General features: G+C 45.0%; 3 protein-coding genes across 5 annotated transcripts; 1 reads left to right on the top strand and 2 right to left on the bottom strand.

Moving 5' to 3' along the window:
* Positions 1-237: 237 nt before the first annotated feature.
* On the top strand, positions 238-15,111 carry LOC105831337. Of its 3 annotated transcripts, none has more exons than XM_036289311.1 (13): positions 238-3,620; positions 4,290-4,441; positions 5,550-5,828; positions 6,217-6,376; positions 8,525-8,865; positions 9,364-9,683; positions 9,871-10,103; positions 10,184-10,357; positions 10,572-11,115; positions 11,200-11,273; positions 11,403-11,482; positions 11,761-12,019; positions 12,439-15,111. In XM_036289311.1, exons 1-13 carry the CDS (start codon positions 2,543-2,545, stop codon positions 14,481-14,483), a joined length of 5,739 nt encoding a protein of 1,912 aa, XP_036145204.1. In that variant the 5' UTR covers positions 238-2,542; the 3' UTR covers positions 14,484-15,111. The 3 variants fall into 3 exon arrangements, with proteins under 3 accessions (XP_036145204.1, XP_036145203.1, XP_012526849.2); XM_036289310.1 differs by having other exon boundaries at positions 8,465-8,865; positions 9,871-10,094; XM_012671395.3 differs by having other exon boundaries at positions 8,465-8,865.
* Positions 6,575-8,454, bottom strand: LOC114255708. Its single transcript, XM_028195071.2, has one exon. The coding sequence runs from the start codon at positions 7,399-7,401 to the stop codon at positions 6,925-6,927; it is 477 nt and encodes a 158-aa protein (XP_028050872.1). The 5' UTR covers positions 7,402-8,454; the 3' UTR covers positions 6,575-6,924.
* Positions 15,112-15,995: 884 nt separating the features above from the next.
* Positions 15,996-22,497, bottom strand: LOC105831331. The gene has a single exon (XM_036289333.1). The coding sequence runs from the start codon at positions 21,471-21,473 to the stop codon at positions 20,598-20,600; it is 876 nt and encodes a 291-aa protein (XP_036145226.1). The 5' UTR covers positions 21,474-22,497; the 3' UTR covers positions 15,996-20,597.
* Positions 22,498-27,772: the final 5,275 nt, after the last annotated feature.

Below are 27,772 nucleotides of genomic sequence, written 5' to 3'. Positions count from 1 at the left end.
CATAATGGATTTTTCCTTTTAAACTCTAAGTCTCTTTCTGACAATATTGTTTTCTTGATAATGCAAAATCGATTAGCAATAATTATGGTATACACATCTATATATTTTTTGTACGACTCGTAAAATTTTTATAAAAATATTATTGACAATAGAAGACAATACATCGTTGTAAATTAATATTGTATTTTACCTTTTGAATTTCGTTTTTTTTTTTTTATTGGATAGCACGTTTAGTTTATATTATTGTCATTTCTTGATAATTATATGATTAGAAACATTAATACAAAAAAATAATCTTAGTTATATAAAATTTCTAGAAAATCCTAGAATTTTCTGGAAATTTTTAAATAAAATTTTGAATACAATCGCTATCCTTTAATTCTTTGATCAGGCTTCTTATAAAATTCATATACGGAATGATGATCGAGTTCCTAGAAATTACGCTACAAGTCATCGGTTTTTACACGAAATTTGGCATTTGAAATCTTTATATCATTTCTTATCATTTCTATATTTCAAAATTTTTCCAAGTTGTGGTATAATTTCATAACATTTTAAACAATTTTTCATAGATTTTTTAATCTAAATTCTTGTACAAATTATCAATAAGATTCTTTTTCACTAGAACGGCGTTGAAGAACTCGTTAAATCGCAGTTATTCCCCCCCTTTCAAAACTCGAAGCAACAGTTTGACATCCCGCCGAGCGGCTCTCGAGCCGCCGCTCTCGCGAGAAGGAGATCTTATTCTACATTCTCCTAATGGACCCACAATTCTTAGCGATCGCGAGGTTCTCTCGCCGTAGGGTTCTATCGCGCGGCGAAAGTAGCACGGGGCGAGCTTTATGATCGGTAGCGTCATTCCGCGGCGCTTATAAATAAGGACCGCACGGTCTCTCGCGCCTTTCCACCGTCTTCCCGTCTATTTTCGACGGGAACAGGAAGAGCGCTCTCGCACGCGAGCGGTCGCGCATGCCCGCCTACTCCCGTCTCTCGACGCGGCGGCGGCGTCGCGACGCCTTTGCAACTCGTGCGTGTACTCAATACACGCACACGGGCATCCGCCGTAAATACGTACGGCGAATGCTCGTCACCGAAAATAATTCGGCGCGCTATCGCCGAAGTCTCGAAGCGCGCGGCGCCCGACGAGCTTCTCGCGCTCTCTCGCGCGGCGAAGAGGCGACCTCGCGAGGTCGCGCGAACGGATTCCCGTCGCCTCGCAGAGGCGAGGGCGAAAAGGCGATCGAGAGTGCGCCGGGAACGCGAATCTGTGGTTTCCTCTCCCGCGTCGGTGATCCAAATACTAAAATAATAAGAGGGAAGGAAGGCGCGTCGTTCTCGCGTTTGGACGTAATCGCGAAGCACCGATTAATCGAAACGCTCCGTCGAGAGTCTTTCAATACCCTGGTTACCAAACCATTGGTGTACTGGTGAATGGTGAAGAAGTAGCGTAATTCCAGTTTGTGTCGGAAACAAAAAGACTTGGCAATTTTGTAAGGAAGAACTTGGAAAATATAATTTAAGAGTAAAAATAAAAAAGTAGGAATATTCAGGATGCAACATCGTTTTCCTCTTCCTATCCGGATGAACTGGCGTGGAAGACGTTCAGGCGGTTCGTAACAAAGGAGTCGTGCTCCGCGGAAAACAAAGAGATACTTAAATAGGCGACACTCGACATATCGCAGCAAGTGTTTCACGCTACGATGAGAGCTGGTGAATCGTTCTTTTAAATACATCGAACCACGTTCGTTCGAGACAGAAAGGAAACTAGAATAAAGAAGAAACTTGATGAAGTAATCATATATGAAGATTGTAGATGGCGATCGAGGGTCTCAGCGCCAGATAAATAAATAGAGAAATTGACATTTGTTCTTTTGTACTTTTTGTGCTTTTCCGGTTCTTACGGTGCAAGAAGAAAAGTGCGGAGAAACGACTTTAGAGTGCACATTCGCGCCCATTACCGCAGGCGCGCGTTCTCGCTTCCCATAATATTTATACGATCGGATGTTTACGGGAGGAATCAACACTTCGCTTGTACCATCAATTTATAGATCGCATTTCCGTTTACCGGAGCATACAGAAACAAATCCGACAAGGAACATTTATTATGGTACAAACATTTGGACAAAGGTATTCGGACCTCTTCCAAATACCAGTGGCATAAAAGAATCTTTTAAAATCGAAGAAGCTCGATACGCGCGTAATGGTGATGAAATAAAGAAAATCACCTTAATAAAATCGAAACTTTGATCTTCCCTTTTCGGCTAAAGCAGAATATAAAATGAAATTATATAATAAATTAGAACAATAAAAGCGTTTGAATCGGAGAAGATATTCGACAGACATCAAAGTCGCTGGAATTTTATGGACAGCATAACCGCACGTAACGACGACAAGTTACGGCGCCGTCGTTTCGGTAAAACCGCATAAAAGATGACAGCGTCGTTAAACTGCCATGATTGTCGTTCGTTAAATATCGCCCGTCACGGAGTTCCGCGGAGTGTCTAGATCTCGCGCGTCATCCCCGCTCAGCAGATCGTGTCCGATGGCGAAGGATAATGCCCGGCCGGCCGAGGAATCCGGTGCGTACGAGGCCGAGAGGAAGACCGGTGACAGGTCGGCGAGCCGGTCGCGAGATCAAAGAGGAGGCCCCAGGGTCAAGGACAAGCTCGAGGAGGGTCGGCTTCCGACCCCGCCCCCGGATCCTCAGTGTTGCCCGCCGGTCGCGCGGGATCATCGCTCGGCGGTGACGTCGGCCCGCGCCGGAGGACCGGAAGACGAGGAGGAGGATCTCGCGGCCTACCTCGGCGAGCTCGGCGCGTCGCCGTTCGAGGGCCACTCGTTCGACTACGACACCACCCCGAACTCTATGACCTCGGCGACGGGGGGCGACGCGACCCCGCACTTCACCGAGGAGGCGTTCGAGCACCTGGACCGGCTGTGCGCGCTGACGGAGCAGATCCTGGAGCTGCGTACGCGCAGCTCCGAGCACTTCCGGCGCGTGCGGAACCTGGAGCGCGTGAAGGTGCAGCGGAACGCCGACCGGCGGCTGGAGATCGCTCTGGCGAACGGCGAGGAGCTGCATCATGACTTCCTCGACGAGGACACCGGCTTCGCGGAGTCGTTGCTGGACGCGATGCTCTCCAACTGCCGGGACGTCGCGTCCTCGACGCCGAGGAGGAGCGAGCGTTCGAGCGTCATGCGATCGTCGGCGTCGTCGTCGTCGTCGTCGAGACAGCGAAGCCGATCGCTCGTGCCGGCCGAGCAGAATCTCGGCTCGCGTCTCGTCGAGCGAACGGGCGAGGCGGACAAGCGCGACGTCAGGAACGCGAGCCGCAACGGTGGCCCGAAGGTGAGCAAGTGGACCAGGGTGAAGGCGGCCTTCAGGTGGGAGCGCGCGTGCACCAACGATCTCGCGGACATCGCGGAATCGGACACGCCGGCGATCACGTCGTCGTCGCCGCCGACGACGACGAGGTACCTGCGTATCCCGGACGCGACCACCGCCGGAAGCTGGAGCACCGGATCGGCGCTGTCGCCCTGCACCAGCGAAGTCTCCAGCCCGTCCACGCCGATCGGTAGAGTGTCGTCCGCGTCGTCGTCCAACGACGAGGTGTTTGACGGTGAGAACGTGCTAACATTCACCGCACTGAGAAAACATGTTAAGTTGACTAAATTTTTCAATTTGATTAAATATCTTCGATCAAGTATTTATGTATTTAACATTATGGAAATACGTCAAATACTTGGACTTTATTTTAAATATTTATATATATAGTTGACTAAAATATACATAAATATTTGAATTAAAGAAAAATCAAGTTTTAAAAATTTAGTCATATTACAACTTTTTTTTGCCCAGTGTGTTTTCATAAAGCGCCCTGAAGTGGACGCTACATTATACATTCATTAATTCAAAGGCAATTTCCTGTAGGATAAAAATTTCGAAACTAATGTCGGAGTCTCGTTTTAAGATTAAGGATATTCATGGACCAGAATTGTAAATTGATAATTATAAAAGCTTCTGATTAGCTGTAAGCAGATTTTTGCTTAATTAAGAATTATATAGATATTTTGAGAGAATGAACTTAATCTTAAATTTAATAAAATAAGTTTGATAAATAATGTATTAAAAATTTGATCCAACTACGATGCGGTATACTTGTGTCTCCTTTCGTCAAAATATTACAAGGTATAATAGCAGAATTATCTCTCTGTAGATCTACAATAATCAATAATTTCGAGTGTACAGAGTAGAGAAAGATTATCCTGCTAATAATACATCTTTTTAGATTCGCGCAAAAATATCATGAACTATCCGGACCGACAATCACCTTTCATGAAGGATGATAAAAAAAAGGACGATTCAGATCGGTATGGTCGATTGCTCGATCGCGACACTTCCGTCACGGAGAGTGCTGATTCCATAGAATTTTCTAGTGAGGTAATATTAAAATAGGGAAAATCCCTTTATTTAATTTTAACAGACTGCAAATGTATAAATTTTATTTACAAAGATTTTGGTAATAATAATTATTTTAAACATCGAAACAATTTCAATTAAATGTTTGATTAATATAACCAAATAATTAGTAAATATAATAATAATAACCAATCGATTCCCGAAACAATTATCAAACGATTATTATATGTTATTAAATATTTGGTAATATTAATTAATTAAATGGAAACTGCTTCATCAAAGCTTCATCAAAGTAATTGTTATCTAGAGTTAATTATTATTATTATTATTAAACTCTTTTTTTTTTTAATGTATGTACGCAATTGCCAGCGTTTCGCTGTCACGACGGCGAGAGTAGCTAGTTCGATAAGAACGTCTCGCGAAATTCCTTTTCCGCGACACGAGTGGCGGCGTACATACAAGTGCCGACTTAAAAATATCCACGGCAACGTGCACGACCGCGCCCGTAGAATTTCTTTGATCGCGCATCACGAGCGTATCCGTTAACAGACAGACAGTTCCATTCTGAAACAAATGTTCACGTCGAGACAGTCCCTAAATCGCACTCGTACATCTGTAACTGAGATTTCTCGATATTAATAATTATCTCGATTATTAAATCGAAGATTTTACGACTTTGCAATTAAACGCAAGTCTCACAATTGATGTGCTGGAATATTTTTTATTTTTTTAAAAGCATAAAATGTTTTGATTGCTTTTCATTTAAGATTTTTTTTGGCATATACTTTAGACATAGATTAATATCTAATAAACGGGCATTGTCTGTTAATGATTATTATTATACTCATAAATGTGCAGAATTAAAGTTGAAATATTAGCAAGAAAATGTTACTTTGACATTTTCTTTGATGGTTATTAATTATACAAAAAATTCATATATTTATTTGCCGGTTAGAGGAACACAGTTTTATTTCACCGTATTAAAACAAAGATGTACTTTAGCGAGATAAATTAATGCCACAAAAATAAATATTTAAATATCTTTTTCTTTGTACTCTGTTTTTATTCAAAGGAAAGGGGCGATAGTATTTTAATTTTTTGCGTGAAATTTTTGCGTTCTCTTAAGCAGGCAAACCGCGTTAAACCACTGATTCGCATTATATCGGACGCGGACGCGACAATGCACGCTGCAGGCGGAAGCGGGAAAGAGCCGGAAGCGTCGCCGGCGAAGAGACCGATGCCGACTCTGACGATCACGATACCGTCGAACGAGGAGGAAATGAGAAGTCTGTCATCCCCGGAATCGATGTCTCCTCTTCCGTCGAGCGCGCAGGATTCCGGCGGAAGCTCGCCGCAACGTCCCAGAGTGCGGCCGGACGTTTTGAGCCTGAAGGAATTCAAACGACAGGTTATTGGAGTGATTTTAGACAAATGCCTGCACTCGCTGTCCCGTATTTTCATATTTGCCGTCGTCACCCTTATAAATATAGACCCCGATCGTCGCGTCGAGGAGAAGCTGAGACTCCGCGGCGTTCGCCGATGCTAAAACGGAATTTCTTTCTTTCCTTCTGCCCTCAACGGCACGCGTTTGGGGAAGGGGGGGGGGGACGTCGTGTCGCCGCGGCATTTGGGCGAAACGCGCCCGTATTTGTCAATGAGAAAAATTAACGCTGTAAATAACGTTTCCCCTCCCTTGGATTCCGCGACGAAAAAACGCTTCCTCTTGCCAAAACGGGTAGATCGTCACGGACGCCGACGGCCGTGACACGTAGAATATGTGCGATGTTTGCTTCCAGTATTCGACGATCGAGGAAGCGGTAACGCCAACGCCAAAGATACAACAGCAGCAAGATTCGAAATGGAACAAGGTCAGGCGCGCCTTTCTGACAAACTCCACCTTCAGCGTTCCACCGAGCCCGATTAGAGCGGCCGCGGCGCAATCGTTCGCGAACGATGGTGAGAAACGATTTAATGTGAAGCTTTCCAGAATACGCATCGCGTTAAATAGCTCATACGTATACACATTTCGTAAACCCAAAGTTAACATTATACCAATCGCTAAAGATGATGCAGAAAAGCCGATTCGCATATTCAGTTTAATTATAGACCTTTTAAAAGACTGAGGAAATTTTTCGGATTTTAAAATCCCGTAGTTTCGCGCCCAGTAGATTTTATTCCCGCGACGCCCTTTACACTTTTCCACCACAAATCTTCCATAAATCTTCAGTCCCGAGGAAACATTATGTGCGCCCGTATCCAATCACAAAGGCGCGCGAAGATAAACGATCCTGTTACGCATTTATTTCTCAAGTTTGAAACAGCCGGCGTCGACTTTTACGAATTATTCAACAATTATTGAAGATACCGTCTGAATAATCGATTGAGCGAAATGATTAAATAAAAGTTTATTTGCTTTTGTTTTATTTATCAATTTAAGAATCATACTTCTAGAGAGTTAACAGCTCGCTTATGTTGCCCGCCTATCTCTCAATTCCTCGCTTTCTTCACGACTTGCTCGACTTCCTCAGCTGGACGATACACTTCTGCAGATACCTTAAGAAATCGGCCGCTTTTTGACAGTTGACCTGTATCGCTTCCTGCACCGTCGTTTCGTGCGCTCTCAGAACCGTCTCGCGAAACTTGACGATCTCCTTGAGTTTAAGACGCGCCTCCTCGTTCATCCGATCGAGCATCCTCGCGGCCTCCTCCGTCTGTACCTTCGTGCATTTCGCGAAATCGTAAGGAAGATTGTGCTTGCGACACGCGACGAGATTTTTCTCCGCGCTCTCGACGCGGGTCGACACGTCGCCACGCAATTTCTCCAGCATAGACGCTATGCGCTTCTCGTTCAGACCGATCGCCCGCTCCAGAGCGTCGAAGGATCGTCTTATCTCGCTGTCCAGCAGCAACGTCTCCTTTCGCATCCAGTTACCGTAAGAAACGTCCAACTTGGCTATTTCGTCGAGCTTTCTCGTCGTCATCTCGAGGAGGCTCTCCAATTGAGTCGTACGAGCGACCCTGACGTTATCCAAACGACTCTTTATGTCGTTTGCAATCAATTGGGACTCATTGTCCACGAAGTTTATCAGATCTTTAATATGTAGCTTTAGGGATTGTCGCGCCTTCAAATAATCGTCACCGACTATAGCTGCTTTGCACTAAAATTTATTGCGCTTTACAAATTTTTACTTTCATAAATAATAATATTGCTATATACGTTAAATATTCTGAGAACATTTTTATAAACAGATTTTACAAAACAGTCGTTATTAAATAATTAAATACTTGTGTTGCGGTGTCTCAATTTTTGATATTGATAATTTAAGGGTTGATTAAATTCTTTTTAATGAAACAAAATTACTTTATTCGCATTTAACCTGTTTTTATTTGGAAAGCGTTTGTTTAAAAATAGAGTAAAATGAACTTGCGATTTACCTTAGTCTTAGGTTTGGGAAACAACTTTTTCAACCAGAGTTGTAGAAACGATGGCTTCGGGCATTGTTCGAGCTTCTTTCGGTACTGTTCGAGAGTTTTATTTTCTGGCCACTCAATAAATTTACCATTTCGTGACACTTTTTTACTGAAGTGAAGAATGGGCAATGAATTTCTCGTAACATTATTCAGAATTTGACAGGCTACTTGAAAATTTTTTGGCAACATGCCACTCGCACATGTGTAACATGTTGCTCTTGTCAAAACAAAATAAAAATGTGCATACGTGACAAACAAAAGACGCCGGTCTGATTTTAAAGAAAGAAGTGTTAAAGTGCATTCAATGCAAATTACCTATTACCAAACATTACGACTATAATAAAAGATTATCGAGAATGTAAACATTTTTGTGAATAGCTTACGCTTATCGTTTAATGCATCAGCAGCTGTCATTAAGCTCCCGTATGTAAGCTCTTTCTAGCTTTCTAGCTTTAAGCTTCGCCTGGGAAGCACGACAAATCCGAAAGAATCGCGAAGATATCTCTTTAACTCTTCCGCATGCTTGTTACGCGCTTCTCATCGCCGCATAAAGTGTCTTCGTTGTAAACGCAGATACGCGCCGAGCTCGCAGCTGTAGCGAAAGCGTCGAGGATCTCGGTAAAACCGTTGCAGGTACCAACAGTAATAACAACAACGACAACAACAACGGCAGCTATCGTCGGGAGGCACGCAGGGATTACCAGGCGCTGCGGGAGAAGTTCGGCGCCGAGTTTCAGCGGAAGCTGATCGAGTGGGAGCGACTGAAGGGCCCGCAGAACGCCGTACGGAACGGGCTGCCGTTGAACGAGGAGCGGCTCGCGCCCGAGTTCCGGAAGAAGCTGCAGGACTGGAAACGTGCGAAGAAGGGTCGCCGGTCCAGCGTGGCCATCGAGCAGCAGCGGGTCAGCCGCCGACGGTTGACCGACTGGCAGCTCTGGCGCACCTCCTCGAAGCCCGAGTCCAGGTGTTACGGCGTACGTTGATCTCGCGAGCAATCGCGTAAAGAGTAATAAGTGTCTCGAGGAAGAAGAGGGCTACTCTTCCCCCCCCCTGTCTCTCTCTCTCTAAATTAGTTTCTCATTGATTTGCAATGCTATAATTGTAATTATTAGTGTGCATTTACTGTCGTTTGGTAATTTCGACTATCAGAATTAATATGTTATTACTGGAAGACAGCAGATTTATTTTATTGATTGATAAATTATAAATACAGAGCACTGAAATCAGTGTATTTTTATTTCACTTTAGAAAGGTTGAATTAAGGCCGTGTGAATCTTGCAAAATTCGGGACTAATTGTTATAATTCCTTTTTTTATTACAAGTCCTCTAATTAACAATCAACGTTCGGAAACTACTAATCGACAACTTTGGTCGATTAGGAGACCGTTTCTGTCACAAGAGACGCATATCTTAATCCCTTTCGAATTCGCAACGCTGTGAAATATATTTTCGACATTTTTCGCGCACGATAGAAAAATCAGAGCTCGATCGGCTCGCGCGGCAGCTGCGCGAGCATCGGCAGCGCGGGCAGCTTCGGCAGCGACGGGAAGCAGCATCTCTGCGAGGATTTCATCAAGAGGATGGAGGCGTGGAGGAGGATGAGCGAGGCCGCGTGTCGAGGCGGCGAGAGACCGAAATCGCCGACGACTAATCGCGTCGCCGTGTCTGAGATCGACGAAACGGAGTTTCTCGCTCTGGAAAAGCTCCTTCTGCTGTTCGGCCAGAGGACCAGGAAGGAACTGCGAGAGAGTGACGCGAGGCAGCTGAACGATTGCTTCGATGGCGATTCGAGGTAAACGGAAGCTTATCGGAAGTTGCAATGAAAGTGAAAGGCATAATTTTTAGATTTAGCGATCACACACCGATGTGAATAATAGATCGCTTTTTCAATACTCGATATTTTCAATATTGTTTTGTTAAATAAAATAGCAGACGTTGCGTGTGCTTCGTACGAACTGAGCCTTTCGCTTGATTTCAAGATTCATGGCTGCATCTCGAGGCGTAAACTGCGGCAACGAAGTGTTGATTCGCACGTCCGTCGGCTCCTACCGTTTCGAGGGTATATCTCGAGAATTTACGAGGAAGCTGTACGACTGGGAGAAATACCGCGGGATATCGCCGAGGTCCTCCACGTTCCGCCTCTTGGCCCCGGGCTATACGCCATTCAAGCAAGACTCGAACGGAGCTACACTGGCAGAGACAAGTACGACGAGTAAGATTAAGTAACTTAACGGAAAAAGAAAAGAATTCGATATTTCGATGGCTGCTGGAGTACTGTTATTATAATTGCAGGCAAGAGTCACGCATTCCACTGGACCCTAAAGCGATCCAAGTCCGACGGCAGCGTCTTCGAAGGTAGCCTTCGTGACGAATCGTTCACCCTACGTCGCTCCGCGAGTCTCCAATCTCTCACCTCCGCAGACAAGCTTGAGGACGACACTCGGATGGACGTCTTACCGGTATCCAGTAAGTATAGCATTTTACTAGTAAACACTCCGAATCGTCTTCAGTGTTGTAACATTCTCTAACCAATCGCAATCTAATGCGAAATCGTGATTTTGTATTGTTTGTTGTTTACAATAATTTTATAACGTATTTCACTTCCGTTTATTCGTGTTTTAGTTTGTTCAAATCCATTTCCGATTAATTATTAATAATTTTGTCCATTTATTTGTTGCAGATAATGCACAGAGGATCAAAGATCCCGAGGACACGGCGGTGGAAGACTCCGAGCCCGAGGCGATGATCGTCGACATCGAGGACGTTATCGAGGAGACCGCCAGCCCCTTGACGGGGGTGCAACCCCATCAGACGCCGGTGTACTCCGTCGCGGCCAGCGAGACCACCAGCATCGCCGTGCCTCTGGGCACAGTCACCTCGAGCCACGAGCCCTCGCCGGTGTTTTTGGTTAAAGCCGAGGAGGACGAAGTCTGCGAACGATGGAACGGCGGGAAGCACGGCCCAAGGGAAGCCTTCTCGAACGAGAACAGCCCGAGTCCGGAATATTTTCCGGTATCCGAGGACTGGTGCGAAAGAGCGACGTCTTTGGACGAGGAGGATAAGCCGAGCTGGGAGTCGACCTGGCGCAGGGAGGACGACGGCTCCGCGGGATGGGCCGAGAGAAAGCGACGCTCGATCCCGGATTCCAACGATTCTGTGAAGTCCGATCGCTCGGTCGGATGGAATCGTGACATCTGGGACGAGTCGGGCGACGAAACGAACAGGTAAACCCGCGAATGTTTTTTTTTTTCTCAAAACGTCTCTTTATTCTTTGAGAATCGTGTGAAGAATCGATGATGCATTTTCAGAGATTCGCTGGGACTCGAATTGCCTTCTACACCTGTCTGCGAAAGTAACGATGCAAGGAAACAAGATTCTCTCGGTAAAATATCCAGGATGTTAATCTTTTTTTTTGAGTCTTTAACAATTAATTATTTCTTTTCCCATATTTCGCAATGTTTCCCAACTTAAAGATATATTACTTTCCCTATTTTTCGATAATCTATTTTAGAAAGTGATAACGTCGGGTCTACGAACTTTGCGAAGAGTCTCGGAACCTCATCAACGGCTTCGAATGCGGAAGAACTTCTGGTACATTTAAAGTTACAATTCAATTTTTCAATCTTTAATCTTACTTTAACGTATTTAACTTTCGCACGCTGCCGTTTACCTAACTTTAATTATATCTCGCGCGAAGCATGAAGGTGTATATAAAGTAACAAATTTAAAAGAGATAAAGCTACTTCTCGCTATCGCTAGTCAAGATTCGCAAGACACTCGAGTCACTGCGGCTTGAGGCTCAAACTTTTTGGAGAAAAGTAAGTTTTATCATAGAGCAATTGAAATTAGAGTCCTGTCGGTACAACCAGGACCCACCGCACACGTGCAAGGGGTTGGACGAGACGCGTGAGGAGAAGCTCCAGGATCTCGCGGATGAATCATCGAACAACGAGCGCACGAGCGAGGCAAGGGGTCTCCAAGACGACGAAGACGACGAGAGGGCCAAAGAACGGAGGGAGATAATTCTCAACGCGGATTTTTGCGCTTATCAATTAACAAGTACGGTACCATTGCGGGAACGCTGCGATTCCGAGGAAACCTTATCGAAATTGTCAAATTTAAATTCAGGTAAGACCTATATTTCTCTTCAATTTTATAATCTTTATTTTTATTTTTATTTTCCTTTAAGGGGATCCTAAAGCAAATCATCGATATTTGTTTTATTAAAAAATATCTTTGAATAGACTTTACAGAATTACAAATCTTTCACAATCAAGTGACGCACAAGTAACGAACAAAAAGAAATTTTTAACGCATTAACAATTTTTTTTAATTACAAAAAATATATATTTTATTATTAACATGAAATCGCTCTTTCGTTCTTTTCATTTCATTTTCTTTTCATGCGTACTTTGATTGTGTAAAAAAAATTGAAACTTTAAAAAGCCAATTCAAAGATATTTTCTAATTAAAAGATCTCGATAATTTGCTTTAGGAATCCCCTTGTATTTATTTTTAACAAGAATCTTATTATTCCTCTGACGCAGATGATAAAGATGTGTCGGAGTGCCGCGGCTTTGACAGCGAAAGCGAGGCTTCGGCGCATTACGAGAGTTGCGGTTCGCCCGAGTTGCAGACCGACGCGGATCGGCACTACGAAATTCTCACGTTCAAAACCGACACGTGCTGCGACACGGCGGACAATCGCCTGTACGAGCCAGTCGATTGCCAGGAAATTCGCGGCACGTCCTACGACGGCAGAAGCATAAACTGCGCGAGGCAGGTTTCCTCGTTGTCGAGATTACCGGAAACTCCGAGAGGTCTCCTCAGCAATTCGACGGTGCAGACAACCCCTGTGACAGTCTCCGGTAGCAATGAAGCGCGCCGCTTGGAGAGAATTCTTATCAACGAGGAGACCCTGAACAAGGTAATCGTTCCCACGGCGTGCGCGGAAAGCGGCACGAAACCTGCGGCGAGAACTCGGAATCGTTTCGCAAGTGTTAATCTCCCTGATGAGACCGCGGCCGTCAACAACCACACGTCTAAACGAATAATTCGCGACCATCAGGTCGAGTGCGCTAAGAAGGACGGTCCTTCAACTAGAAACGTGTTCGTGAAGACGAAGCGCATGATCTTCGGCCCGTTCCGTCGCTCGGAAGACCGACCGTCCTCGAGAAAGCAGAGCGACAGCTCCATCAACGGTCGACCTCCACGTTCGTCGAAATCCAAGAGCAAGTCGAGATCGGCGTCGCCGAAATCGTGCCGGCAGGACGCTCTGTTGCGGGTATCGTTGTCGCTGCCGTGGCCCCTGCGCTCCGCGTCGAAGAACGGCGAGACACCCTCCGAAAGCGAATCCAGAAGAGGCTCAGGGAGCAAGGCGGAAGATGCGACAGCAACGCAGGAGAAAATCTCACCACGCGAAGAGAGCAGCGTGGAAAGTAAGAGACTAAACAGACAGCCAAGTAATAAAGAATCACCGCCAATCTCTGAGCAACTAGAGAAATCAAAGCCAACGATGCTCGAGCGGAATGAAAGCGCACGTCGAGTACGAGACGAGCTTAAACGCAATCAAACGCGAGATGATGATGATGATGATGACGAACACGACCAAGTCAAGAGTAGTCAGGTGCAATTTGAAGGGAGGCGTGACCCGGGGCGAAACCGCAGTCAGAGACGAGAGGAAGTCCGGCGAGAGGAGATGAAGTTCGGAAACCGGAAGCAGGAGGACGAGGCAAGGCGGCAAGACGAGAATCACGCGCGATACGACGCGGTACCGTCCGACCTGATGCACAAGCTCAGGATACTCTCGGACGCCGCGGCGAAGAGGGAAGGTCGAGCGACAGAATCCTCCGCGGCGATCACCAGTTTGGAGTCGCGCTCCTCCAGGATACGGCGCGCCAAGGAGAGCTTCCTGTCGCGGCGGGGCGGTCCCTTCTGCCGCTCGACGATGGAACTGACGGACGTCAATTTCGAAGATCCCTGGAGACGAACGTCAACAACTCGGATAGACAAATCGGGTTCGCACGAGGTCGTAGCGGCCACTTCGAATTCGGAAGGCGCGAGAAATTGTACGAAAGCGACGACGTTGAGAACCGTGGAAAACGAAGTCGCGTCCCTTGTCCCAGGCGAGGAGATCAAGATCGACGATCAGGCTCGCCGGGAAGGAGATCAGGCGGTCGACGTTGCCGACGTTCGAGCGGATTCCCTGGTGAAGTCGGCGAGCGCCGGCATGATCAACGTGGATCCCGACGCGTTCGATCGGCTGGGCACGGTCGATCGCGGGTGCGAGTCTCTGCCGAGGGCGATTGCGAAGCGCCGCGACTCCACCTCGAGCCCGCTGGCGAAGATCGTCGGCAAACTGAAGCTTTCGCGGTTGATCCGCGCCCGGAACGTCGACGGCGGCGGCGGCGGCGGCGGCGGCGGCAGCATGAGCACGATCACGACGTTGTGCAGGCAGAGTCTGTTGATCGATATGCGAAACGATCGCGGAAATCGACGAGGTAACGATGAAGAGGAGACTGGGAATGGTCCGGAGGATGATACCGATGACGACGATTATTCGGATGGATCTTCAAAAACGATTCACGAATGAATCCGTTTCTCTAAGAATCGAGAGATTATTTATGCCATATTCCAGATGTCTGTGAATTTTTTAAAAGCTCTTTCTTAGGTTTGCTTTGACCTTATAACAATGACAAGTAATCTACAAGCTAATTAGAAAGTAACATGTAATTAAATGTCTTAAAAGTTGCATTTGTTAATTAAATCGTGTTTGCTACAATAGAGAGAATAATACGTTTAATTTTATGATTATGATATGTCGTTAATTGACTAATAGTTAAAAAAAAAACTAAAATACAAAGCACACATTGTCGTGATGTCTAAGTTTCGTGCTTTTATTTTATTTATAAATTCTTCCTCCAATTGGAATTGAATTTAGTTAACTTATTTATTAACAAAACGTTAAAAAAGCTCGGATTAACGTAAATAAAACGTGAATTAAACCTCTTGGGAGTTGACAAGTAACAAAATACAATTTTACATATTCGTAACGACTATTTATAACAAAATATTTAAAATAAAGGGCAAGATATAGCTTCGCAGCAAAGTTATTATAATATAGTCTATTTCTGTATCAGTATCAGTTATCAGTATCAGTTAAAAATTCATTTAATCTCAACACGATTAATTCTGCGATTAAACTCAAGTTTTTGAAAGAAGGATTTGCGATTACTGATTATTATATATATTAAATCACGCGAGAAGTCGTACCTCTCCTCTAAACAACGCTCGCGCAAAAACACCGTAGCACCCGTTTCTCCTCCCGAATGGCAAACACAATGAGACGACGGTTACGGGTCCGGTGTTTGATTAAACGGGATTAATGTCCCCGGGGCGATCTCGAGTGGTGAGTGGTCGAGAGGGAGGGGGAGGCGAGCGCGTGTCGCGAGCGCGTGCCTCCCCAAAGTCGCCATGGCTCCGGTTCTCCCTCACCCCTTCGCCATGTCCCACGTGCGTGCGCCTTCCTGGGCCCGCTCCTCCGCTCCTCGGGCCGACCCCTCCGTCGCGGAAGCCCTTTCCGTCGCGTGGAACCGGGAGTGGATCGGAACCGTCGAACCGTCAAACTCGATCGTATTAAGCGGATTTCATTTGGCCTCCAAACGATCGTGCAAACAGACCACTCGGCGTCAGCAACTAGCTTTCGGCTCGCGCGGTATTGTGCAAAGCGTACCGGCGAACGTGCCATGAGAAGGATGTTGATCTCCGACGGAGATCGACGTCCCCTGGGATCACCGGGGGACGCGAACTCGCGTTTACGTTCTGCTGAGTTTTAATTTTCTTCTATACATACGCGCGTCTTTGATTTTCTTCCACGAGTTTATTCATGGTAATAATAATAACAACGATATGAGTCTACTCATGTTTAAATCAAAGTAGCATCGAAAGAATAATTTTTCAATTGAAAAATAATTATTAAAAGAATTTACATGACAATTTCGACAATATCGAAAATGATTACACAAAAAGAACGATTTTATTGAAGTGTCTAATTTAAAATTTATTATATAATTGTTGAGAGTCACGAATATAACGATAAAGGCGGTTTTTTTTTCCTATTGAAAGAAGGATATTTCACTACCTAAAAACTTTGAGAACAGTAGGAGAGCAATATTTTGGCCACATCTCGTGTATCCTTCGATACTTACAAGTTAGAGATAATCAAGGATCGAGGACATTAGAAAAAGATCACGAGATATTGTATCTTCTGGGGTGTGGGTCGCCGAGTACGCCGGCGGTTTGAAACACGTTGGGGGAAAAAACGATCGCAGGTACCTAGGGATCCTTCGCCGATTTACGATTTGAGACGCGCGCGAACGGTGCGGGATCATCGACGCGGGGCACAATGGGCGGTCGTGTTGCTCCTCGCCTTCCCCAGGATCGGGCTGGCCCCGTCTACCTGCGCCTATAATCCGGAAGCGTTCGCGGGAGCACGCACGAGCAGGCACGCTGTAAGAGATATTACATCTCGTGGGATCCCGCGATGTGATTTCGTATATGTATACATCACTCCGTACGAAAAGGAGAACATCGCTCCCCTTCCCTTTCTTCTTAGACAATACACGCGATCGACTTCCCGTCCTCGGACCACCCGGACGCCGACGCTGTGCGACGATTTTAGAGCGTCCCCGATGCGATACCTATTGAAAAGGGATCAGGGAATTACCCCTCTTGCATTCGTCGAGTTTAATTTTCTATTGCGCCCGTTTTATACGTTTATACGACGTTCGTGACTGACTCCTGCGTATGCGATTGAGAGAGTCGCTCCGTACATTTATTCATTTCCTGAGGTCTCTGCCTTGCAAAGCGGGCAACGTTTTCCCCGCTCGAACAAGTCCCGAGCGGGTTCATTGAATGTATTATATGCAGCAGACCCGAGCCTGAGCGAGCGGGACAGAAGGCATTCGCTGGTCGCGACTTGGTCCTCGCGCGGGCGAATGGCAGCGAGACGTCGCGGCCGGCGGCGAGGAGCGGCTGATTTATGTCCATCGTGGTCGGTACTACGAGTAATTCCGCCGCGACGGGTGCGCTAGTAAATGTATACGTTGTTTATCTTCTCCCACGTGGCCCGGTCTTATCCTAGCCACGTGTCTCGATGCCCCTCCGTTTCGACGAGATCGATTAACAGCGCGACAATATTTATATTGAGCGATTGCTTCGATTCTTCGACGTCAGGAAATGCTTCAAAAATATTACGCAATAAATATATATTTGATATGTGATTTGTGAGATGTGTATCGGAATTATATTCTTGAGATTCTACGAACGTTCAATAAATTGTTTTTTTTTTTTTTTTAATGTAATAAACAGAAATACTATCTTTACATGGAAAAAATTAGTATTGATTTAATAATCTTTATCTCATATATGTAAGCAATTACAATATGAAACCTTCTTTAAAAAGTTTGATAATTCTGAATTTTAGCAAAATATATTTTTACGTGTATACAAAATATGTATGCAAAATTCTTTTTGTCTGTTGAAGATTATCAAATTCTTTGAAGATTTTATATAAGATTTACTTCTATATGAGACATGATTGTAGATAGTGTCAAAAACTATTTTTTTCTGTGTAGTATTTTAAAAAGTTAAAAAAGTTCAGGGTCTTCCTTTAATCTTCAATTGATATGAGACTCTGCTTGAAGAGCAATTCCACATATCAAACGCAACGAAGCGCGCATTCCCGCCGCATATTTCGTCGCAATCCCTAATTCCAGTCACTTAGACATCTCATCCATAAATTACGGTTCAGTCTGCCCGGCTGTGTCCGCGAAGAAGAAAGGGGCTGAGGAGGAGACACACAGGTGCTGCGGTGGAATCGCTGACGCGGGCGGGTGGCTGCCGAATGCGCGGTCTGCACGAACAAATTTCGAACGGGCGATCGTGGCTATCGCCCGATCCAACCGCGAGATTGCAGCTTCCATCCCGACGCTTAATCCCCGCCGGTTCTGATCTCGCGCTCGATGCGGTAGCCCGATCCCGATCCCGATCCCGAGGACCGAGAAGATATTTCGGCGGCGTATGCGGCGCGCGCGTTAGACCGTCTCTCAAATAAAGCAATCTCCAAGATCAGACAACGACAGCGGTAGCGGTTTGTCCCTTTATCCGCCTCCCCTTCGTTTGCGCAACCCCTACCCGCCCGATCGCGAAAGCAGCCAAACACTGGTCGCCAGGCCGGACTTACCCTTTGTCAGAAAACGAAGCCCGCTGACAGCGCGAAGGTGGTAGTCGACTCCGTAGAATTAATTGCCTCGGGGAATATTTACGTTCTCTCGTCCAAAAGGAGGGGGGGGGGGAGGGATGTGGCCCCATCGTCTCTGTCTCCATCTCACTTCTTCTCGCGCGACGGTCCTCGGGGTCCCTCGGTATTCCTCCTCCTCTATCTCTCATCGTGGAGATCCTCGCGGTTAGATGCGATCGTAAATCGGGCGCTTCGCGACGGCCACTCACGGTAGCTTAATTGATGTTATCGCGGCCAGGACCGCAACGGAGACGAAGAAACGTTACACATGCCACGCGACGCAGCGCGAGACGCACGTAAAACGCATGCTCGCAGCCATAGTTAGCTTTTCCTGAATATTAAATTTTAATTAAAGTGCTCTGTAGCGCAGGGGAGAAATTTGAAAACACCATTAGAAAGATTAATTAGATCTTCGAGTCTCACGTTCATCGGACGTGCTGGTAATTTTAATCCTCAAAGTTTCTGGAATATTGAAAATAATTCTCATTCAATATCAGAATTTTCATATGCGCTCAACGTAATAATTCCTGCTGTAGCGGAATTGCATTTAAGCTTGTTAGCTTAGTTACAACGAATATGTGAAGTATGGGGGAGAAAATATTTTTATGATCGGCAACGTAATAAAGCAACATTGGCGAAACGCGCTCCTCCAGGAAAAGGGACGTTGCTGTGCAAGTTAACACTTGGGATTTACTTTTCTCGCCGTTCTGGTTGAAAAGGATGATCAAGCGCGGTGGTTTGCGCACGGAAGTTTGCTCTATTCCCCCCCAAATAGCGTTAAACGCGAAAAGGCGGAGGCACCTCTGTTACCACTGGAATACTGCGGTCGGTTTATGATGCTCTAGCGCTGTTTATTCAGACGCCCGTATCTCCTCTTTTATCGGTTGTCTCTAAACATTTCATATTTATCTAACTTTTGCGGTATCCAGAAGTTCGCGTTTACACGTTTCCTTGCTTGGAAGTCAAATTTTGTGAAATTAAAACAATCCGTTTCTTTAAATAATTAAGAACGCAAACTGCTTCAATCTCTTAAAATCCTTAATATAAATATAACCTCTCGCAATTGTTCTTTAAAATACTAGAATCTTGTCGCTGTATTAAATCATTGTAAAGTCATTTTTCATCTGCGAGAAGGAGGTGTTTTGTAGAAATCCCTCGTCATTCACCTCGACAAGTAAGTACTTCGCCGCGAGACAGGGCGCGTAACATTCATTAAATTTCGATAAACTAAATTTGAGAGCTCCATCCGCTGAAGGAAGGATAGGCTGAGGACGTGTAAAGTGCGCACGCTGGACGCGCCAGGAGAAGGAAAGGGAAGGAAGGAGTCATCGCCGCGAAGGAAGAAGTCTGCAGGTTCTCAAATTGCGATGAAACCGGGCACCGACGCGTCGCGCGGGTTTCATGTAACGACCGGACCACCGATGGTGGTGCTGCCCGTCTCTTTTGCTTCTTCGACGGATACTTCATCTATCCATCGACCCCGACGCACTGGCGAATTCTTGCTCCAGGGAGCTGCGTGCACGCACGAAAATTGGAGCGGTGCGAGTAAACAGGGACAAACGCGCATACCGAAAAATGACGATAACAGACGATGATTTGAAGGCACGTAAGGCATCGAGAAATAATTTCAGTTTCATATAATACTATGACAGATACTTAGAGGTCGGGAGTTTGTAAAACTATCGTAGAATACAGTTACTGTAGAATAGTTCGTTTTATTTTGTAAAAATACATATTGTTTTCAGTCTCGCAGGAAGTATATAACTATACGTTGTACTAAAAATAAATTATAGTGTACAGAGTTCAGCGGGCGATATGATACAGCGCTTAAGATTAAACTAACTTAATGAGCTATATGATACAAAATTTACAGGTCTATTTACAAACGTGTCGCTAATATCCTGTACGAGATCGCTATTATCGGCTATTATCACATTTTCCAGTATTATGCAGCTGTTATGAATATGAAATAGTTCTACGTTCATTTCCAAAAACGTTGAAACTTGCGCGTGTAGTATTGATAAATATTGTCGAGCATAATTTCAAAGAGACAGATAAAAATTGACGACAACAATTACCCATTCAACTTGTCAGTTACGTATACAATTTTTTAATTTAAAGGCACGTGTCTCAGATGCGTTAATATTAGCCGTAATAAATCATTATTCAAATTTCCGTATTAAACTTTGTCAGAATCTACCTCTACTGTTTTTTTCGATCTTTCTCATCAAGCAGTTTTCACGTAGCTTCGATCGCGGCGGTGACTAAAACATTGTCGAGGAAAGAACTCGCGAATTACGTGCTCGCGTTCGATCCCCAACTCTCGTTCGATCGGCTTCCGGTGTCGCGGCGAACGAACGCGCACTCTCTCCCCCCCGGCTTTCTACTTCCGCTTCCTCCTCATGCTCACTGCAGCAGGTCGTAAAGCGCGGTGATGTAGGATTGAGCCATCTGCAGCGTCTCGTATTTCGATAGCTGTCTATCGTTGCCCAGGGATGGTAGGTAGGCGCGCAGCCTGTCGAACGCCTTGTTCAGATTCTGCATCCGCCTCCTCTCGCGCGCGTTCGCCGCCAGCCGGCGTTTTCTCACGATCGTCGAGTTTACGTACTTGCCCCTTCTGCGGGGGTCGCGGCCGCCGGAGGTGACGTGCGCGTTCTCCGGATGGTCCGCGCCCCCGTCGCTGACCTCGTCCGCGTCCTCCTCGCTGTCGCCGTCCAACGTTCTGTCGCTGCTGGAATTGCTGACGATACTGCCGTGACAGGATCGCGCCTTCTCGGCGTCCAGGCTGTTGATCGTCTCCTCGGTGTCCTCGCGTTCGCCGTCCAGGTTGATTATCTCCTCGGCCATGAGGTGATGGTCCATCGTGTCGACGCGCAGCCGCTTGTTCCCCATGTTGCTCAGACCGATCATCGATGATCCCCTCTTCGCCGCGCTCCTCTTATCCTTGATAGCCGTGCCCAGCAGCCGATACGTCGGCGGCGCGCTGTTCACCGTCTCCGGCTCCGAGGAGATCGACAACGTGGTGGCCGGGCTGACGGAGCGCAGACTGGCGGTGGGACTCGGGGTGTGCCAGCCGTCGCTGCAGTTGCTGCTGTCGTAGACGAGGCTCTGCGGCACGGCGAGGGTGCTGACGGGCGGCAGGCCGACGGAGACGGTCGAGGACTTGCACGTCGTCGTCTTCGCGTAACTCGGCAGGTCCAGGTACGCGCAGGCAGGCACGAGCGGCTCGTCCTCGCGCGGCGGGAACATGTATCCGTAACGGAACATCTCCTGCAGTTCCATAGCAGGATCTGCGCCGGGAACGATGCACGCGCGCGCGACGAAGACTCCACGAAGGGGAGCGAGGAAGGATTCGGCTTTTCTCCTCCCGCTCCTCGGAAAAAAATGATCCTTTCACTGAAACTTCGCACTTAATTCTCGATGGGGAACGGAGACGTCGCCTCCCCCTCTTCTTCCGGGGCTTCGATTCCCTTCTCGAGATCGCGACTGGGATTGTCGAGCGAGACGCCAATGAGCACCGGTAGTATCGGGACTCGATGATCAGTTCAGGATGGGTTCGGATGACTTTCTCGCGCGTCGGTCGATACACAGTCGAGTCGAGTCACAGGGTAGTTCTGAAGTCGGATGGACCAGCGCCGGGATATTTATGCGTTCGCGGAGCGAGGCACCCTCGTGTAGCACGTGCCGGGCCACCAATCGTGGCCGAGCCTGGTTCCCCACTTTGCGATGGTACCGGGGCCCCGGAGCCGGCCGGGCCGGGGTACGCGAGCGGGGGCCGCAACAGGTGGCCCGGCGCCTCCGTTGTACACGCACGATCCTCTCGCACATGGAGCCGCGTAGCCATTAAAGTCATAGCGCACAAAAAGATGTAAGCAGAGGAACTTGAGTAGCGAGAATGAAGCGAGGAATCGCGGCCAGCATGCTCGAAGACGAATTAAGTTAGGTCGGATTGATTTGCTCAAGTTCCACTTCCTCGCGCTCATAGAAAAAAGTTAATCTTAAATCTACAATCGTTGTCTGATTTTGGAATTTTGAATTGTTTTCTACACAAGTTCTTAGTAGTATAGTATGCCAGGAAATTCAATCATAACTGTAGAACATTTCCGCTATCACGATTTGTCAGCTATAATATAAAAATACAGTAGAATTAAAGCACATTTTGCTGCCATGACCGCCTATTCGTTTTTTTTACTACGTAATGAGCAAGAATTCAACGGACATGAGTTACTTACATAAAGAATTTTATATAGTTTTATAAAAATTATATATTTTTTATTTTTTAATAATAATTTTTATTAATTAAAGAAAATATTGGGTAACAAATATCAAAATTTTTAAATAATTAATTAAAATCCTTTAATACTATTACTAAAATAATATGCTCTTTAAATGACTATTATAATATTGAAATAAAAATATAGTGTTTCCGAAATTTAAGACTACCAAACTCTTTAAAGGTTTTATATTCTTACTTATATAACATAATTGTTAAATTGATAATATTATAAATATTTTTTTCTGCGTATAAAATTAAATTTTTCCTGAGCTCTTTGCCACGCGCATATTATTATAAATGACGATGACAACGAGGACGGCACCCTTCTCGTAATAATGTTTGCTGCGTGCTGCCAAGGCACTTTATCATTCTACGGTTCTTGTGCCATCTCAAGCGCAACACCGGAAAATCGCCCTTTAACATGTGCGCAAGGGAGAATACGCATGTCGCGGTCAGGTACAACGGACACTCGCGGCAGGTGGAGAATATTGTATTAAGTATTGCAATTGGATCACCTTATAAATTTTATATAATTATATATATTTAATAATATGTAATTTGTCAGAATGTAAGAGATGTCGTAAAAGCGAGTTGAAAGATGATAGATTGAAAATTCTGATGGATTTCCGTGATTAATATTCCAGATAGCTTATTCATTTATTGTAAATGTCGCATATTACATTAGTAGAAATCTTGCAACAGTCGAGCACAATCTACTAGTTTTCTAATATCATTAATTCTAATATCATTATGTAGTAAAAAAAAACGAATAGGTGGTCATGGCAGGAAAATGTGCTTTAATTCTACTGTATTTTTATATTATAGCTGACAAATCGTGATGGCGGAAATGTTCTACGGTCATGATTGAATTTGCTGGCATACTGTTGGCATATACTTCTAGCATTTTGCTATTTGGAATATCATACTGAGTCGATATTTCGCGCTGATAGATTAACCCTAAGAACTTGTGTAGAAAACAATTCAATCTTTAAATATAATCTGAAGAAAGTTCGAGACCTTTCAAAACTTTCCCGAATGCATCCGTTCGAGAGCCACGTGAACCGGGGAGATGGACAGATTTGGGTCACCCGCTTTCCCGAGATAAAAACGGATCGCATCTGCACAAAAGGGTGCAAATACTTTAAGGGCGTAAGGTCCAGTTACATCTTTACTCGCTCAATTAGCGAAAACAGGTAGGATAAGGTTTGCGGCGACCGCGACACGGTGGTCCGTGGCAACCCGATCTCTGTCATTCCTCGCTCCGAGCTCGCAGCCGTCTTGGATTTCGGAGATCGCCTCACAGCCGCCCGAAAATTCTTCCTAAGTAGTCGGAACGATAATCCTCTGCTTAAAAACCACCTACCGTATTTTTTCGGCGAGGACGCCCGTGCAAAATACGAACGCGCGCGACTTCGCGACTCAACGTGCGATTTGCGTGTTTCTTTACAACAAAAAAAAAAGGAAAACATGGAAAGAACTATCTAGGCAAACGTAAAAGAAGATATTTTCGATTTTTGCAATTTCACACTTCCCAAATTATTAAAATTATAATTCCCACAAGGATACAAAATTACCAACATTTTAGATAGTGCAATGTTTCTTTGCTTATTTGTACACCGAGAAAAAAAATAGTTATAGGAACCATAATTATAGTTATTTTTGGACTTAATCATTTTTTATAGTTATTCGACAATATAAATTACAGTTTGTTAAAACTGTATTGAATTTCTCATAATCATAATATTGGTTTATACAACTTATAATATTGTTGTCATAATCAAAATAAAGATTTTAATATATTAAGTTGTACCATAAAACCATCACTATAAAATTATAGTTAGTATTACAACTTTATAGCATATTTAATTATAATCAAAAATATAATTTTTATATTAATAATTACTATAAAAATTATATTCCTAACTATAATTAAATGTTTTACTATACAATTAGTCACAAATATCAAATTTCTTCTCAGCGTAAGTTTTACATATATATGTTTTAAAAGCTGTAAAACTTAAAAATTATCATACATTATTAACGATAGATGTTTAAAGTTATTTGAACGACTTCAAGAAATATCAAAATGTCTTCCGAGTTCTTCAAAATGTTTTTATAGATAGCTCGTTACGCGGATAATGGTGCTACGAGATTTTTCTTACGTCGCGTCTCCCCCCCACCCCCTTTCGGGTTTCCAATATCCCGCGCGAGATATTCTCGCTTTTTTTCCGTTCATCAGGCGCAATTTAAAAATTGATCGCTTTCATCTATTATCATCTCGTTCCACGGATGGAATTGTGGCGGAACCAATAATTAGGACGGCGAAGCGTAAGTCTGGCCTACCTGCCTCTCTGCCCTTGCCCTAATCCACCTATACATATATGTATAACTCCACCTTTTACCTTTGTATCTACCTGCCCGTGACGTCGGAGTTGCACGCTCAACCCACTCATTCCGCCGCGTGTCTGGACTCCTCGACTTGACCAGAAACTCGCCGACGCAATCGGAACGAACGGAGATAACGCATTTATCAAGAAACTTTTCTGAAGAACCGAAATTACACGGTTCATAATTTGATTTTCACGATTTGTACAGATGTAAATCGAGCAAGCAAACCTGTGGGATAAAAATGCTTTATTGTAACTTGAAATAATCGAAATTCCAAGTTACATGACAATCTTTAATATTATTGTGAAAAAACATACATATGTTAAAAAATGCGAAATAAATCCAAAACGTATCGTCGATAAAATAAAGATTGAATGCGTATTGCTGGGGATATAAAAAAAAACGTGAGAAGAGACAGATAATTTGTTTTGCAAGAAAGTCACTTTGAGAAAAGAGGACACGCCACTTCGGTAATGAGCGTGAAATTAGGTAACGCGGGGTCCGATGGGGAGGACTGCGAGTCGCGGCGAAGAAGAAAGGAGGCGAAGGAAGAGAAACTGCGCGCGCGAGGCGGTCCGCGGCGCGGGGTGGATCCGCCATCGGGATACGCCCTGGGCGTGAGCCGAGTAATTAAATACAAAGTGAACTCATTTGTGGAGCTCGGTGGCAAATAACATGTTACCCGGCAACTAGCGGTAATTTATGAGAGCGCCGTATGAGCGGCGATCCGGCCCTCCACGAAGATTTCCCATCCCCCGCTCGTTTTGTGTTAGCGCGTCTATCCCCGCTGTGGGGTTCGATGAATATGCATTCACAGATAGAGACGTGAGCTTTCGCGGACTGGACGAGGGCTATTTTTCGGGGGGCTGGAGATACTTATATTCGGAGGGAAACGCCATTTCACTCCACCCCCTCGACGACGATCTTCGTTCGCCGCTTCGGTCGATTGACCTTTCCCTCATCTTTCTCTCTCGCTACAACCGCACGTCGTTTCATCAATAATTCATTGAAGCCAACGTTGCTGATAGATATGTTCTCCATTAGATCGAGAGAAGCGAGCAATTAACCCAAAATCATTATTGCTACCTTCCGAGAACGGATTGCCGTCCCTCATAACTTGCAACTCGCTCATTCGCCGACAAACTTCCGATTTTAGGTAATCCTTAAAATTTCGAGAGCACCAGGGGAATGTTAAAAAGATAAATAACGTTTAATGCATTCCGCACACTTTTCTCGGAAATTAAACTCATGTATCAAATCATTTTTTGTCTACACTGAACGAAGAAAATAGCTGCAGTAATTATAATTTATGTTTATTTTTGGACCCAGCCATACTTTTAGTTATTCAATAATCTAAAATATAATTTGTTTAAATTATAGTAAAATTTTTATAATCATGATATTGATCTATACAATATGATATGGTTACTATAATGAAAATTTTAATATACTATAGTAAGCTGTACTAAAAAACAGTCATAATGATATTTTGACTGTAATTATTTTACTATTTGAGTCGCAAATATTATACATTTTTCCTTTTTAATTTACCTATAAAAGGATCATTGAAAAGAAGTATAGTTTTAAACAATACATCATAGGATTTCAAAAACACTATAGCCATTAATTATTATTAAAAAAACATCAGTCTGTTTCATGCACACATTTTACATATAATTATGTGTAATCATGTATCAATATATAAATTATGATTATATAAAAGATCCTTATAATGGCACAGTATAAATAATTTGTCGCCAGCATTCGTTATCTTTATTACAGTTTCTCTTTTTTAATTAAAGGGGGGGGGGGTGGGGAGCAGGTTCCTGCGTCTGTTGATGCGTCGGGTGATCCTCGACTCTGCTCTCGTGTCTACAGCCGGCCAGACAGGACTCGAACTAGAGGCTTGTTAGGAGAGTGCGTGCCGTGCAGATTCTGGGAATACAATTACCGCATTATACGGTTCCGCTTTTCAGATTCCTCATTTTGTCCTTACGGGTGAGAGAGCGCGGGCTACCATGCCGCCGCCGCCGTTTCGTTTCGTTTCGTTGTGTCTTGTTGCCCGGTGATTCTAAGCATGACGTGCGCTCCTCTATTCTGCCGGACGCGTGAAACATTTCTCAAACGAGGGCCCCCATCTCGCCGTAACGAAGGCCTGAAACGATCGCGACGATCGGCCCGCGGTGATTTCTACGTCTCGGAACGCCAGTCGATCCAATCGACGTTTCTGAGGATCGTAATGCACGCCGCACGATCCGCCCGTTGAATCGGCCGCTCATTGACGTCTCCATAATTTCATTCAGCTCCGGAGGAGCGCGCTCGTTATTTTCGAGCGTGGACATTCGAAGCCCACTCGAGCTGTTATTTGCGAAAGAATAAAGAACTCTTATTCCTGCTCGATTACCGAGTATTTAAGAATTATTTTGGTAATATAAATAGTTCCGTTTACTTTCGTTATCAAATAATTGAAAGTTAAGTGAATAATCAGTTTGTTTTCCTTCCTCTCGACGTGACGTACGCATCGCCCCGCAAAGAAATAGAGCGGCTTTTACGAGCTCCGATAGACACGCGTTCGTCGAAGCCATAAAGAAGCCGATTCCCCGACCGATCGGTACTCCATAGCTGACGGCAGCTAGCAACTAGCTTAGCGCTTTCGGTGGTCAACCGCGACGGTTAAAAGTCGTAACGACGTCACCATCATCACCACCACCGCCACGGGGGTGGGTTCTCTTCTTGTTTTGCGACTTTGTGCCCTTCCCTGAAATCTGGGGGGTCAATTAGCGATTACGTCGAACGAAATGGCATATCGGGGCGCGCGCAAATAACTAGGCGGCGCGCGTCGGCCGCGGCGCGATCAGACGCACCAAAAACCGCCGGGAAATCGTTCCCGGGGTAAAATGAAGTTATTGTCGATAAT

Source organism: Monomorium pharaonis, chromosome 7 (genome assembly GCF_013373865.1).
Source record: "Monomorium pharaonis isolate MP-MQ-018 chromosome 7, ASM1337386v2, whole genome shotgun sequence".
NCBI classification, from domain to species: domain Eukaryota; kingdom Metazoa; phylum Arthropoda; class Insecta; order Hymenoptera; family Formicidae; genus Monomorium; species Monomorium pharaonis.
The sequence above is the reverse complement of the archived record's forward strand: the minus strand, read 5'-3'. Positions and strand labels throughout refer to the sequence as shown.

Excerpts from the sequence above, each read along its gene's own strand:
- LOC114255708 (XM_028195071.2), bottom strand. The coding sequence starts at position 7,401 with ATGACGACGAGAAAGCTCGACGAAATAGCCAAGTTGGACGTTTCTTAC.
- LOC105831331 (XM_036289333.1), bottom strand. The coding sequence starts at position 21,473 with ATGGAACTGCAGGAGATGTTCCGTTACGGATACATGTTCCCGCCGCGC.
- LOC105831337 (XM_012671395.3), top strand. The coding sequence starts at position 2,543 with ATGGCGAAGGATAATGCCCGGCCGGCCGAGGAATCCGGTGCGTACGAG. Across the intron at positions 5,829-6,216 it reads TGAAGGAATTCAAACGACAG|TATTCGACGATCGAGGAAGC; the intron begins GTTATTGGAGTG and ends GTTTGCTTCCAG. Across the intron at positions 9,684-9,870 it reads TGCTTCGATGGCGATTCGAG|ATTCATGGCTGCATCTCGAG; the intron begins GTAAACGGAAGC and ends CTTGATTTCAAG.